This window comes from Peromyscus leucopus, chromosome 2 (genome assembly GCF_004664715.2).
Source record: "Peromyscus leucopus breed LL Stock chromosome 2, UCI_PerLeu_2.1, whole genome shotgun sequence".
In the NCBI taxonomy this organism is placed as follows: Eukaryota; Metazoa; Chordata; class Mammalia; order Rodentia; family Cricetidae; genus Peromyscus; species Peromyscus leucopus.
The window spans coordinates 148,500,844-148,517,245 of NC_051064.1; the positions used below are offsets into that span (position 1 = coordinate 148,500,844).

The 16,402-nt window shown below is 43.7% G+C and overlaps 1 protein-coding gene across 1 annotated transcript in view; it reads left to right on the forward strand.

Annotated features, from left to right (window-relative positions):
* The window catches only part of Rere (arginine-glutamic acid dipeptide repeats), a 367,060-nt gene that overhangs the window by 265,177 nt on the left and 85,481 nt on the right, over positions 1 to 16,402 (forward strand). The window contains 1 exon segment of the mRNA XM_037203202.1: positions 10,715 to 10,813. Within this exon segment, the coding sequence (XP_037059097.1) occupies positions 10,715 to 10,813 (99 nt within the window).

The following is a 16,402-nucleotide window of genomic DNA, read 5'->3' on the forward strand; positions in this document are numbered from 1 at the left end:
TTATTTGTAACACCATGCAGACAGAAATGGCAGCTCCTGTGAGAAGCTGGAGCAGAAACTGGAAACATTGTGGTAGTCCTCAAGTTTATGCTAATGAGGCAGCCAGAGCCCCAGAGATGTTTAATGACTGCTGTAATGTAAATGAGGTGCTCTGACATGGTGCACATTTTCAGTCTTACTTAAATTAAGACCTCATCCTTGCTCCGTAAAATAGCATACTTTATAACCAGGCATTAAGGCTGATTCTTTCACCTCTATGTCCAACAGACAGTTGCTGAGATTTGAGAATTGTTGAGGCAAGAGAGTTAAGATTTCTATGCATGGCAGCTTTGAGGAAGGGTGTAATTTAATGTTTATGGCAGTCCATGAGAAGTTCAATCATGAGTTAATTAAACTGTAGGCAGTCATTAAGTATTATTTATTCTTTTGAGAGGCTTGCCAGTAAAGCACTTATATATATTAAATTATAGAAAGTAATAAGCAAGGGATGATTTGTTGGGCAGGGTAAGAGAAGCACATTTAACTTAGGCAATTATACAGAAATGTGTTTTTCTTCTTGTGGCATGATCTTCCTCACTGCTAATCAGGAAGGGTCAGGGGCTGTAGTGAGCCCCTGAACAGCCTGAGCCATGCGTCTAAAATGTCACTGCCAGTGGAGAAACCATTGTAGGGTTTAGAACTGTCCTAAGTCTCATGGGATCCTGATGCTTTGTCTCATGTAAAGCTTCCCACTGTTTCATGACAAGTTGAGGGCTGATAATGTGCCCATTTGACAAGTGAAAATGTCCAGTCCTCAGTTCGGGATAGACCTGGTAACAAAAGTATGACTCTAGGGGCTGCAGAGATGGCTCAGAAGTTAAGAACATTTAACTGCTCTTGGTTGGCAGAGGATCTGAGTTCCTTTCCCAGCACCCACCTGTCAGTAGCTCACAACCATCTGTAACTCCAGTTTCAAGGGATCTGATGCCCTCTTCTGGTCTCCAGGCGCAAACAATCATACATAATTTTTTTTTTTTTTAAAGAGTGTGACCCTGCTTTAGGTTCTGTGTCTTTTCTGCAAAGCTACAGAAGCATTGGAGGGAGTCTGTGGCAGGTTTCTGTTCAGCTGTGGGAAGGTGCCAGGTTACACAGTCTTTGGCTCTGTGGTTCAACAGAATGGTTACTTTTGTTAGAACGGAAGCAAGCCAGGTGTTGCTAGAACTGCCGTTGGTTTTAAGCAGCCGCTTGTACAGGCCTGTCTTTCACCGCACGTCTCGGTGGCTAGCATGGAGAATTGCTCAGTGCCTAGGCCCCAGAGGAAGGGTTTACGTGTGTTCCTTGACAAGAGTGTGCCAGAATGAAGGAGTAGACAATCTTGGCCAAGCCTGTGGGCAATCCAGGGTCCACAGGACACTTGACTAGAAAGAGCGAATTATGATGGAGCCATATGAACACTGGTAGATTCATGAAGGATCCCCACTTTGTTACCAAATCCCTATCCTTAAATCCTAATTCATTGGCTGAAAACCAACAACACTAAAACAAAACAACCAAAAACTTATGGCACCCCCCCACACACACACTGCTTTAGTAGGGGGGTGGCAGGTGCCTCTACCCTCACTTGCTTTCAAAGATTGGAAAGTTGAGTTATGGTGCTAGTTTGTGGTCCCTGTCTTGTGCAGAGTCTTTTTTTTTTTTAAAGTAGTTCCAAAACATACACAGTTCTCTGTGTTTTCCATGAAAATTGCATTTAATCCCAGATCTTATCTAGCTAGCTAGGCTATAAAATGACCAGAAATGTTTAATTATCCTGTTTTGATTGCCTTTCCATGACTGCAGAATGAATCTGTAGGATGATGGAGGGTTTCCCACTGTCTTGCTGTTTTTTTTTGCCTAGCTTTCTCTAGTAATAGTGAGAGGCCTGCCATGACTGTCTGTCCTCACTGAACAGCTGTAGCCCAGTAGTCCTGATCAGGTGTTGAAAATTGGAAACCTGGAGGCAGGAGAGATGGCTTAGCAGTTAAGAGTAGTGACTGCTTATGACTTTGAGGACAGCCAGGGCTACACAGAGGAGAGAGGCAGGAGAGGGAGAGAGGGAATGTGAATGAATGAATGGTTGCTGCTTTTGCCTAGGGCCAGAATATTTTTCCTAGCATGCATATCATGTGGCTCAAAACCACCTCTCCAGCTTCAAGGGCTCTGATGCCCTCATCAGGTCTCTGCAAGAACCTTCTTGCACATGGTGTAGACATACACAAATACACACACACACACAAATAAAATAATCATAGTAAAAAAGAACTATATCTATGTTCTATCTATTTAATTACCTTTACAACAATTGAAACCTAGGCAGTGAGACGTTTAGGTAAAAGTTCTTGTTTTCAAGATGACCGCCTGAACTCAAACCACACAGCAGAGTGAACCAGCTCCTGCAAGCTGTCCTCTGACCTCCACGGGCCTCTGTAGCACCTGTCCTCTTGCCCTCCACCCCAGTCCCTCCCTCCCTCCCTCCTCCCTCCCTCCCTCCTCCCTCCTTCCTCTCCCCCTTACCCATATATAAATGAATGTTAAAAATTAAAAATAAGCTGGGTGGAGAAACATCACCCTTTACAATAGCCACAAATAATATAAAATACCTTGGAATAGCACTAACTAAACAAGTGAAGGACCTTTTTGATAAGAACTTTAAATCTCTAAAGAAAGAAATTGAAGAAGATATCAGAAAATGGAAGGATCTCCCATGCTCATGGATAGGTAGGATTAACGTAGTAAAAATGGCAATCTTACCAAAAGCAATCTACAGATTCAATGCAATCCCCATCAAATTCCCAACACAATTCTTCACAGACTTGGAAAGAAAAATACTCAACTTCATATGGAAAAACAAAAGACCCAGGATAGCTAAAAGAATCCTATACGATAAAGCAACCCTTGGAGACATCACCATCCCTGACCTCAAACTCTACTATAGAGCTATAGTAATAAAAACAGCTTGGTACTGGTATAAAAACCGACATACGGACCAATGGAATCGAATTGAAGACCCTGACATTAATCCATGCACATATGAACACCTGCTTTTTTCAAAGGAGCCAAAACTATACAATGGAAAAAAGAAAGTATCTTCAACAAATGGTGCTGGCATAACTGGATGTCAATATATAAAAGATTACAAATAGATCCATATCTATCACCATGCACAAAACTCAAGTCCAAGTGGATCAAAGACCTAAACATAAATCCAGTTACACTAAACTTAATAGAAAAGAAAATAGGAAGCACTCTTGAACGCATTGGCACCGGAGACCATTTCCTAAATAAAATACCAACAGCACAGACCCTGAGCACAACAATTAATAAATGGGACCTCTCGAAACTGAGAAGCTTTTGCAGGGCAAAAGACACAGTCAATAAGACAAAAAGACAGCCAACAGAATGGGAAAAGATCTTCACCAACCCCACATCTGACAGAGGATTTATCTCCACAGTATATAAAGAACTCAAGAAACTAGACAACAAAGTACTGAACAGTCCAATTAAAAAATGGGCTAAAGAGCTAACCAGAGAATTCACAAAACAAGAACTACAAATGACTGAAAGACATTTAAAGAAATGCTCAACATCATCAAATGCTAATCATCAAAGAAATGCAAATCAAAACAACTCTGAGATACCACCTTACACCTGTTAGAATGGCTACGATCAAAAACACCAATGACAACCAATGTTGGAGAGGATGTGGAGCAAAGGGAACACTCCTCCACTGTTGGTGGGAATGTAAACTTGTACAACCACTGTGGAAATCAGTATGGCGGTTTCTCAGAAAATTAGGAATCGAACTACCTCAAGACCCAGCCATCCCACTCTTGGGCATATACCCAAGGAATGCTGATTCATACCATAAAGATACATGCTCAGCTATGTTCATAGCAGCACTCTTTGTAATAGCCAGAACCTGGAAACAACCTAGATGCCCATCAACGGAAGAATGGATGGAAAAAATGTGGTACATATACGCAATGGAGTACTACTCAGCAGAGAAAAACAATGAAAGCATGAAATTTGCAGGCAAATGGATGGAACTAGAAAAAATCATCCTGAGTGAGGTAACCCACACCCAGAAAGACAGTCATGGTATGTACTCACTCATAGGTGGATTCTAGATATAAAATAAAGAATAATCAGACCACAACCCATAGAACCATAGAGGCGAGATATATATATATATAACATGGAGGTCCCTAGGACGACTGTGGCTTATAATAAATTTCGGTTTTACTCAATTATTGAAAAAAAAATAGCCAAATGAATGGAAACACATGAACTATGAACCAAAGGCTGAGGGGCCCCCAGCTGGATCAGGCCCTCTGAATAGGTGAAACAGTTGATTGGCTTGATCTGTTTGGGAGGCAACTAGGCAGTGGGACCAAGTCCTGTGCTCATTGCATGAGTTGGCTGTTTGAAACCTGGAGCTTATGCAGGGACGCTTGGCTCAGTCTGGGAGGAAGGGACTGGACCTAAAAGAGGGCCTGGCACAGGTGAGCACACGATAGTCCACAGTGAAGGGATCAGGGGTCCTGCCCTCCAGGCTTCCCCAGTGTGCTCTAGAGATAGCCTAATCTGTATGGAGCTGCATAGGCCATTGTCATTTGTGGAATATTAAAAATGTTTCTTCAGTGAAACATGATTACAGTTGCGTGTTCTCCCTCCAGCGCCCAATTTTCCTTTCTACTGTTTGAGGTAACTGCAGTCCAGAACTAGAAGTATTTGGGCATGGTGGCACTCTAGTCCCGTCTCTTTGGAGGGTGACAGGAAACATCAGACAGGAGAATGTGACATTCCTGATATCCTTGGCTGGAAGCTGTCTGGATCCCTGTCCTAGACAAGGTCTCACTCTGTAGCCCTGGTGTCCAAGAGCTTGCTATGTACACTAGACTGGCTTTGAACTCATAGAGATCTGCCTGCCTCTGCCTCCTGAGTGCTGTGATTAAAGGAAACACTTTTTAAAGTTCTGTTTTAGTTTTTGAGGTGGTGATTGTGAAGGCTGAACTCTGTTGAGCATCAGAGCACAAATACTTAGACCAATGGCTGACCTACTCGGCAAAAATGATTTTGTTTTTTATCATATGTGTTCATATGTGGGTGGAAGGTGTCTATCATCTATAGTTTTCCTTCTCTTGTGTTTAAAACTGTGTGACACAGGGCTAGGGAGATGCTCAGCAACTAAGAGCACTGGTGGCCTTGCAGAGGATGGCCTTCAATTCTCAGTGCCCGCACAGTGCCTGACACATGTCTGTTATCCCACTTCCAGGGAGTCCAGCACCTTCTTCTGGCTTCCATGGGCACCAGGCATGCACATGGTTACATAGATACACTCATACACATAAAAATATATAAATCCTTTAAATTAAATTATTCTAGTGTTATTTAACATGTAAATTGTAATGCTATACATAACATAAAATGACTTCTTAATTATATGAAAAATTCCAGAAATAATTCATAGATGTCATGCAACCTTTTTATGGTCTACTGTTGTAACAACTATTCTTTTTTTTTTTTTTTTTTTTTTTTTTAGTGGTTATTAATCTCTTAGTGTGTTTTTTTAAAGTTAAACTTTATCATTCATGTGAATATTTTGGAAAACACCTGGTGTATGTAAGTACCACTCTCTATTTCAGGTGTCTACTAAGAGTCTTGGAAGCTTTCTTTCACGGATAAGGGAACAATGATACTTTTTAAAGATGGGAAACTACCACCCACCCTGCCTGAGCTTTCTCAGATAGGATTCCTGGCAACTGGATGTGATCGATTGTTACACTAGAATGGCACCTCTGCTCCAGGGGCACACCTTTAATCCCAGCACTCAGGACGCAGAGGCTGGCAGAGCCTGTGAGTTCAAGGCCAGCCTGGTCTACAGAGCGAGATCCAGGACAGGCAGGGCCACACAGAGAAACCTTCTCTCAAAATGAAACAAAACAAAACAAAAAGATGGTATCCTTCAGTGACTGTAGAGCATGTACTGCTCTTGCAGAAGGCTTGCATCTTCCATGTCAGACATATTTCAACTACCTATTACTCCAGCTTTAAGGGATCTGGGTTCCATGGGTACATGCATTTATGTGCATGCACAAACAGACACACATGCAGAAATACACATACATGTATTGAAATGAATGATATTCTTAAAAATGAAGGTTGTGTCCTTGTGGTTCCCTCAGAAGAGGGCATGCCAAACAGCCATTTATTCTGTCTATTGTACCAGCTTCTGTCACATTGGGATGTGGCGTGGTGACATACCAAAGCTGTATTCTTTCTAGAAATGGTCATCTTTTTGGCAAATAACCTCACACTTGTGACTTTCCAGATTTGTTTGTTTTGGGAAAGAATGGATTCTGATTCTTAAGCATTGATTGAGCTTAGAGTGGGAGAAGCCAGGAACGGGGATATGTTAAGAGGTTAGGCTAACAGCAGGTCAGTTACCCATTGAGAACACAGAAACCCAAGAGCCAAGGAGGGTGAGGCTACCATCATGATTGCTTCTGGCTCCAATGTGGCCTGGAGCATGTCCAGATGGAGGCATGTATGCAAGGGTGTGAGGAGAGTACGCCCACGTGCTCCCCCCCCCTTTTCAGCACCCCACCAGGAAGTCAGCTGAGGGTCTTTCTTGTGCAGGCAGCAGCATATTCTCTGGCAAAGCAGCAGCTACATATCCAGTAGCAATTTATATTTCTCCAGCTGTAGCTAAAAGCTCTTCCTAGTTTACCCCAAGGCAGGCAGGAATGTCATAGGGATTAATGACATTTGATTTCAGTTTCCTTCTAGACGAGGCTGTGTGTTCTTGGGAGTAATTTCCTGGTCCCAGACACATAAGATTTAATTTTTAAAAATTTTCCTATGTACTATACTAGAATACTCACCAAATTTTACAAACTGCGGCATTAACCAGTCTTCAGTCTAGAAAAGATAAAATTGGAGTAGAGCTAGGCCTGGTGCTGTGTGCCTTTAGTCTTTAGTCTCAGCACCCAGGAAGCAAGGAAGATGGATCTCTCTGAATTTGAGGCCAACCTGGTCAACCTAGTGAAATCCTATCTAAAGAAAGGAAACCAACCAAAACTGACCTGAAAGTAAGTGCTTTCTCTCTCTCTTCATGATTTTCCCTTCCCAGCCTGGGGTGGGTGGGTGGGAGTGCGCGCACGCCTATCTGTCTATCTGTCTATCTGTCTGTCTGTGTCTGTGTGTACATTGTAAACCAGAAGTTGACATCATGTATCTTCCTCAATCACTACCCACTTTGTTTTTTTTTTTTTAAATATATTTTAAAAATTTTACTTTTAATCACGTGTATATGTCTATGTTCACATGATTACAGGTGCCCACAGAGATCAGAAATGTTGGATAGCCTGGAGCTAGAGTTAGGCAGTTGTGAGCCACCTGGAATGAGTGCTGGGCACTGAGTCAGGCCTCTGGCAGAACAGCATGCACTCTTAGCTCCTCTCGACTCTTAAGTTTTGAGATAGGCTCTCACTGAAGCAGTCCAATAAGACTCACTCTTGTAGCATGAATCTTAAAAGTTCTTATTAATAAAATCAAACCCGAGGCCAGTTATTGGGGTCAATGCTGGTAGATCAGAGAGACAGAACAAGCCACAGCTACCTTAACCTCGCCGGATCCTCAGCTGGTCTTGTCTCCTCAGACTGGAGGCCTCTGAGTCCTCATCCAGAATGGCTCTCAGCTGAACTGCTGCTCAAAAGCCTGAAAGCTTAACCAGCCAAATGCTTCTAGTTTCTGATCCTCACGCCTTATACACCTTCTGCTTTCTACCACCACTCCCTGGGATTAAAGGCGTGATGAGTCACCATGCCTGTCTGTATCCTTGAACACATGGATTTCTGCCTCTGGAATGCTAGGATTAAAGGCGTGTGCTACCACTGCCTATCCTTTATGTTTAATATTGTGGCTGCTCTGTCTCTGACCCCAGATAAGTTTATTAGCATGCACAATATTTGGGGAAATACAATACCACACACTCTTGTGAATTATTTGCTCATAAATGGTGGTGCTGAGATTTGACTCTAAGCAGGCCAGCTCCATGGTCCATACTTTTCCATGCTGTCTTCTTCTTATCCCGTTCACTACAGTCACCCAAGCTTTTTATTAGAATTTTCAATTTGATCACTTGATTTGATTTTAAATTATCACTAAAATATGTGCTTTGTAAATTGAATAGGCATATAAATTTTCCTTCTGTTCAGTTTTATTCTGTGTCATATCATTAAAAGTCTTCATTATAGCTGGGCTATGGTGGCTCACGCCTTTAATCCCAGCCCTCAAGAGGCAGAGGCAGGCAGATCTCTGTGAGTTCGAGGCCAGCCTGGACTACAGAGTGAGTTCCAGGAAAGGCACCAAAGCTACACAGAGAAACCCTGGCTCGAAAAACCAAAGGGGGAAAAAAGTCTTCGTTATTAGAGAGTGTGGCAAATGTCTACTTGTTTTATCTGACTTTATTTTATTCTTTTTATGTGTCCAGAGGAAGGCAGGCCCCAGAGCCTGGATGATAATAGCTTAATAAGTTTGGGTAAACTGAAGTTTCAACTTGGGTGGAGTCTGTCACAGGACATTAATTGAAGGTCTTCATTCTTTCCCATAGTTTAGCACCCGTATGTCTGGAGGGTCATCTTGGGCTACAGACTGTGTGAGGCAAAGGGCTCACACACAGCACTTGTGTAGGAGGGGCTGCGATGGGAAGATGGGCAGATTTCAGGCAAGCAAGGTGTGGGTTAAGCAGGAAGTTCCTTCTGCCCAATGGCTCTCAGCAACATCTGATAGCAGGTGGGACATAGAGGCCTCAGCAGAAGGCCTTTGCCAAGCAGGAGCGGTCAGTGGGCTGCAGCACTGCCTGGTGCTGGGGAATTGGGTGGTGAGCTGTGATAGGAAAGGAGTCTGCTCTCAAGTCTCAGCTTCTTCAGTCACAGCTGCTATTACAGAAGTATGTCTTTTGGAATTCTGTAGATGTAATTCTAAACGGTCTTATTAAATAAGAAACACAGAGCCAAATAAAGAGTTAAAAACCCAGAAATCGAGCAGTAGCCAAGAGCTAAGACCACCTTATCTTACCACTCACTGCTGTCCTTCCCCTGAGAGAGACCTTCTTCCTGTGTCTTGTCTTTTTATTGCCTTTCTGTTCTGCCTTCTCATTGGTTCTAACCCAACCACATGACTTCCTTGTCACTGCCTGCCTATACAGACCTCCAGGTCTCTATAGTTTGTACTGAGATTGGCCGTGTCCTTGAACACACAGAGATTCTGTCTGCCATATGATCGGATTAAAGGCACGTACCACCACTACCAGACTTCTGCTAAATGTCTTGCTCTTAGCTCTGATCCCCAGGCAACTTTATTAACATACAAATAAAATCACATTTCAGCACAAATAAAATATCACCATAGAAGTCTGTATTTTGGACCCTTTTAATGATTATTTAGTAAATTGCTTCACTAAAAAGACTAGAAAAGTATCTGGCTTATCCTTGGGGTGCTTTAGAAAGGATGTAACCAGAATAGTTGGCACAGCAGCTCACAACTGTAATAAAGCTGAACGAGGTCAAGACCAGCCTGGGTTACAGAATGAGACCTCATCTGGAAACAGAACAGGAGTGGAAGAAGAGCTGGGCATAGTGGCACACATCTTTAATCCCAGCTCTAGGATTGCAGAGGCAGGCGGATCTCTGTGAGTTCGAGGCCAGCCTGGTCTACAGAGTGAGTTCCAGGACAGCCAAGGCTACACAGAGAAACCCTGTCTCAAAAAAACCAAAAGAAGAAAAAAATCAAAACAAATAAACAAGAAAGAATAGAACAAGAGCTTGAGGCTTGCTAGCTGGGTTTGAGTCTTGGCTTCCACCTCTTGGTGACCATCTTTAGCTAAGGCAGTGAATGCCCCATATGTGCTGAGCACCACATCAGTCGTGTTCTACAGATGTTGGCTTTGGTGTTTTATGGTATTTTTTTTTTTTGTGGTTGTTGTTGTTGTTGTTTTGTTTGTTTAGTTGGTTTTGTTTTTTTCGGACAGGGTCCTGGATGTCATAGAACTCTCTCTGTAGACCAGGCTGGCCTTGAATTCCAGATCCACCTGACTCTATCTCCCATGTGCTGGGATTAAAGGCATATACCACCACTGCCAGCCTTGATGCTTTTCTTATTGCCAGAATGTTCTCTGCTTTGTCTCCTTCCCTGTACAGACCAGCTTTCTATTACTCTAACAAATAGCTGAGCTGAATCACCTTAGGAAGATAAAGGGTTGTTTATTTTGCCCACAACTTGAGAGGTCTCAGTGTGTGGTTGCTTGGCCAGTTGCCTCTGCGCTTGTCCTTGAAATAACATGTCAGTAGTAAAGGGTGTGTGAGGGAGGAAGCCTTGCACCTCGTGCTGGCTGGGAAACAAAGCAGTGCTGTGTCCGTATAGATCCTCCCAGGAACATCATGCTGGGAAACAAACCGCCAACACCTGTACCATAGAGGGACAGTCCTGACAACTGGGATGGGGGCTAGGAGTGGAGGGTAGTGGTCCAATGACATGACATTACAATAAAATATTGCCCTTCCATGGTTCCTCTAGAAATCGATGGATAGAGATCACTAGATAGACACATATAAAGGTATAGGACTTGTAGTTGTTGCTCTACCTCCATGTCTTATGTGGTACAGTTAATTAACTAAGGTCATTGTCGTCTCAGCTACATGAAAGCAGTTACGATGCTGGCAAAGCCCTGCAGCGCCTGGTAAAGAAGCCTGTGCCCAAGCTGATCGAGAAGTGCTGGACAGAGGATGAAGTGGTGAGCATGGACCTGTGTGTGCTTTGTGTTGTGGGCCTTTGGGGTGGTTCTTGTGTGCGGCTTCCCTGCTCCCCAGGGGAAGACAGAGTGCCCGTGGTGTCCGTCCAGTAAAAGGGAAGAGCTGTTCTGTGAAGAGCCCTTGCTACACAAGCATGAGGGCCCGGGTTCAAGTCCCTAGCACCCTGTTGGTTTGTTTGTTTAAAGCTGGGCCTGACTACATGTGCACCTATGACTGGAGAGTGTGGGAGCGGTGACAGGAGGATCGCTGGGCTTGCTGCCTGCCAGCCTCCCTCTCAGTTCAGTGAGAGACCCTGGCTCAAGGGAATAAAATAGAGCAAGACACCGTGCATTGCCCTCTGCCATCAGTGAGAGGTGCCTGTGATGTATCACACATTCAAGGGAGGAGCCATAAGAACGACTTGATTTAGTAGCATGGGTGCCAAGAAAGCCCTCCCTGAGTTTAGCAGTCATCCTAAACAAGGCTGGTGCAGGGCAGTGTATGAGACTTCCCTGTTTTAAACCAGAACCTAGAATAATTTATTTTGAGGGCTCATAGGATTTCAAGCTACAGAAAGCAGTCTTTCCAAAACATAGACTTGATTGAACACTAAAGGAGATGGGAAGGGAAAGGTGCCCACAAACACAGATGCATGACCCTGCAATTCCCATCCCACTGATCTTATGAAGCTACAACCCTGACTTGTACAAAGTGTTGCTGTAAACCGTGTGGAGGTGGCACATGCCTTTAATCCCAGCATTTGAGAAGCAGGTGAGTCTCTGAGGCCAGCCTGGTCTACAGATTAAGTTCCAGGACAGTCAAGGCTACACAGAGAAACCTTTCTCAGGGAAAAATAAAAACAAAAAAAACAAACCAAAACCAAAATAAACCACAAAGTGTTGCTATAAAAGCTCACAGGGTTTCCTATGCCTTTGCATAGTGACTGCTTGACATTTGCCCTTGAGGTCAAATGCAATTGAAATACACAGAGTTCATGGAAAGTTTCTCAATATTGTTCTAAAGCATGCTAAGGAAGAGTGTTTGAAAGTGGTTTTTTGATTTGAGGTCAGCCTGGTCTACAGAGTGAGCTCCACGACAGCCAAACTACAACCCTATCTTGAAAAACCAAAAAAAAAAAAAAAAGTTGCTTCTTTGATCCTGCTGTCTTTGTTCATGCAAAAGTATTTACTCCAGGCCTGCTGTGTACCAGGTCCTGTGCTAGGATGGTATGAGGCTGGGAACAGCTGGGCAGGGCACTGTCTTACATACCTGCGGCAGGAAGACTGTGGAGCGAGAAGGGAGTCTTTCTGAAGGACTTGAGGGAGAAGAGAATTCTAGACCCTTTGGTGAAAATATGAATAGGGTTGTGGCTGGGACCCAGTGAAAAGAGGGCAAAGGGAGGAGATGGTCCCTAAGGGCAGATCAGGTGTGGCCTGTTGAACTGTGGTTGAGATGTTGTCATTTGCTCCACAAGTACATTTTCTGAGTCCTTCTGAGACCTTCAAGGTGAGGTCCATACAAAAGGAAGGCTAGAGCCACAGGAATTCCATGTTCAGGCGATGGCTAAGGCAAAAAACATGAAATTGAGTTGTTTTGAGAAGTCATGCTGACACTCTTTTACCATAACCCTGTTTTTATAGGAAGGAGATAGAGTTCTGACTGGTAAGATTTTAAATTCTCCAAAAGCCTCTGTAGAGGAAGACACAGGGGAGGAAAAGATGGAGCTGCTGTATAAACTGCACTCTCAGAGACATCCCTCCATTTTGGCCTGTCATGGGGCAGCCTGCCAGTGAAGTACACGAATGACTTCATCCGTCCATTCCTGCTGTCTCGAGCACCTACCTCTCCTCTCTTCTGTCACCCTGTCTCCAGGGGTTCCCTCACCTTCTCCTCCAGTTCTTGCTGTCGTCCTGCTGCCCCCCCCCACACTTACTGCTCCACCTCCCACCAGTTCAGCGCTGACTCCCCCTCCTTTCTCTCGTGACCTGTGGTTCCCTCTGGAATCTGTAGAGTGTGTAACAGTCCTCTCTTCTGTCTAAAGAAAGCCAGTTCCTTTTCCGGCAGCACTTCTTGCTGGCTCTGCTGCTGCTCTAGGATCTTGAGCCAGAAGGGTGGGGCATGAGGAACCTTGGGCATCAGAAAGAATCCAGCTTCATTTTGAAAAACAAAATAGGATTCCAAGTATGGGATAATGCCGAAGCCCAAGTTGGTTTGGGCTCATTTTTATCATGTTTACTTCTTGTTTGAGGAATGTTTTGGCAGTCACCCAACCCTTGCAGAGCTTAGGGATCGAATGGTTCCATTGTTTGTGAAAGCTAAGCTTTGCTCTCTGAAACCTCAAACCTGGACAGTGAAAGAGAGGGAGTGATTGGAAGATTGATAAGTTCTAGGAAGCTTCTGATGCATCTGGATCAGAATAGCTGAACAGTGGCAACAAGTCAAGGCCCTCTTCACCTTAGCTGCTCTTGGTTGTGTTAATGGGAGCCTTCTGTTGAATTCACCACATTTTCTCATCCTGGGAATCAAAGGAATAACCACACAAATGTGTCCAAGCTGAAATAAATGTACAAGCCTACCTCCCCTTATCTTTCCCTCATGGTGTTCCATATACTTGGAACATTCCGGTTGGTTTTACTTTGTTATCTCCAGCATGTTAATTTGATCTAACACTCGGTATCTGATGTACCTAAAGATGAACCTAATGACCTCCACAAAATGGTTGAGTGCTGAGGTGAGAGTTTCCCACCCGGGCCAGAAAGGTGACCTGCATGTCCTCACTTTGCCAAGTCACTGCTCCCTGAAGAATCTAGCTTCTGCTCTTTTAGTGTAAACCAGTGGTTCTCAACCTGTGAGCCACAACACCTTTGAGGGCTGCATGTCAGATGTTTACATTACAATTCATAACAGTAGCAAAATTACAGTTATGAAGTAGCAACAAAATAACATGAGGAACTGTATTAAAGGGTCTCAGCCTTAGGAAGGCTGAGATCCACTGGTGTGGAGTAGACCATAACTATACCTTGAAGCTGAGCTCAGTCCTCTGTGTGCTTTGCAACCATTGTTTCCTTTTTTGATCTGCATCCTCTATTTTCTCCTCCTCTTTTTTGTTTGTTTTTGTTTTATTGAGAAGGGTCTTGTGTATCCTAGGCTCTCAAATTCCATATGTAGCTTAGGATGACCTTGAACTCCTGATCCTTCTACCTCGATCTTCCAGGTGCTAGGATGACAGACCTGTGCTACCACCCAGCCTGTTTTCCTCTTTTTAAAAGTTTTTGTGTTTAGATTTATTTTTAAATAAAAATTAAATACAAACAAGTGCTCTTGGAGGCTGTGCACCTCAGATTCCCCTGGAGCTGGGTTTACATGTAGTTGTGAGGTGTCTGGTACTGTTGGGAAGTGGTCTCCTCTGCAAGAGTAGCAAATGTTCTTAACCACTGAGCCATCTCTCCAGCCTTTATTTCTGAGTTGATTGCCTTCCTACTTATAAACTTGTTAAGGGTGAGGACCTATTGATGGTGAGGATAATATCTCCCAATGAGGAGCTTGCAAAAACTGTACACTGTAATTCTTGATTCCAGCACTTTAAACCTTGTCGTGGTTGATATTTAGGAATCAGTGTAAGAACTTTTACATGCTTCCCAAAGCTGACCTTAAATGTTTGACTTTTGGAGCCAGGCTTAGTGATGCACACCATTAATCCCAGCACTCAGGAGGCAAAGGTAGGTGGAGGTAGGCAGATCTTTGAGAGTTTGAGGCCATGCTGGTCTACAGAGTGAGTTCCAGGATAGTCAGATAGCCTGTCTTGGAGTTATGCAGGGGGGTGTATTTTGACTTTTAAAGAAAAGCCTTTAGGTTATTCTTCATCATCTCTGTCAGCAGCAGCATAGCAGCCACTCCTTCTGTAGACTGCAGGGAACCGTCATCTCGTGGAGCAGTCCATCTCCTGGTGCATGGAGATGAGCTTCTAAGTGAAGTGAAGTGGGGGCTGACTAATGTAAAACTTGTTGCTCTAAAATCAGACTTATCCTAGTGTCTTAGTTAGGGATACTATTGCTGTGATGAAACACCGTGACCAAAGGTGACCTGGGGAAGAAGGGTTTACTTGGCTTACACTTCCACATCACAGTTCATCATTGAAGGAAGTCAGGGCAGGAACCTGGAGGCAGAAGCTGATGCAGAGGCCATGGAGAAATGATGCATACTTACTGGCTTGATCCCATAGAACTCAGGACCGCCTTCCCAGGGATGGCACCTCCCACAGTGGGCTGGGCCCTGCCCCATTGATCAGTACTTAAGAAAATACCCTACAGGCTTGTCTATAGCCATATCTTATCAAGATATTTTTTCAGTTGAGGCTCTCTGCTCTCCGATCACTCTATCTGTGTCAAATTGACATAAAACTAGCCAGCACAGCTGGGAGTGGTGGGGCACACCTTTAATTATAGCACTTGGGAGGCAGAGGCCAATGGACCTCTGAGTTTGAGGCCAGCCTGGTCTACAGAGTGAGTTCCAGGACAGCCAGGGCTACACAGACTCTGAAGAAGTCATCCAAACTAGTAGGAATTATGAAGAGAAGAAGGGAATAAAAACAAATCAGTATGTTAAATACACAAAACCTAGGTTATTGGGTTTTTAATTAAACATGATAAACACATTTAAATATAACACAAAGGCCCCAGGTTGAACTGCACCCAGTTGAAGCAGATAAAGTCACCCTTCCGTGCTTTGGTACTTGCTAATTCTGTCTGTCTGTGCGCTCAAGCCACTGGTGGCCTCTGCATTGCATGGCTGTGCTGTTGCTTATTGTGCTGGGATCCCATTGCTACTTGCTGCTGTGCTCCTAATTAGCATTCAGCTGTTGATTATGGAAATACTGGGATGCTAATTGAATTCTTTTTAAAAGTCTGGGCCTGCGCTTCCCTCATGGAGTTCAGCCTGACTTGCAAGGTTGTAAGATTGGGTGCTCTCACCCTTTGCTTCCTGTCCTGTTGGCTGCATTTGTGTTTTGTTTTCTTTTCATGTTGAGTTGTCTTTCAGCAAGAGGTGTCACTCAAGATGAAGGTTTTGTTATTTACAATATTACAGCAGGGTGCTTCCATCTCATCTTGGGTAACTGTAGCTTTTACTGTGAAATATGTTTCCCATTAAATATTTTATCAGTTTTGTTGTAATCCATTGAGGTGAACAACCTAGATGCAAATGAGCGATGATATTTTTAACCAAAGACAGTTAATCCACAGTGGTGACAATCCTTAATTGGTCATATGTATGGATTGATTCATTCACAAGTTCGTAAGCTTGAAAACATCTAACCCTTTCCATTTAAAACTCAGTTTATCATAGATACACATTAATAGCCTCCTTTCAAATTTGACATGACACAGCAAATTAATTCTCTTGAGTATTTGTAGTCCAGTGAGCAGTGCAGCTGGCCAAGGATTACCTAATTACAGAATCCAAACTCTATGGGGCCTTCCCCAGCAGCAGCATCAGATGCCTTTGTTATGCCCCCTTTGCAATGTCTGCTTGAGAAAACATTGTTTTCGTTGTTCATCAGGATGTGCCGGAAGACAGAGCTGCTTAGTGGGGCA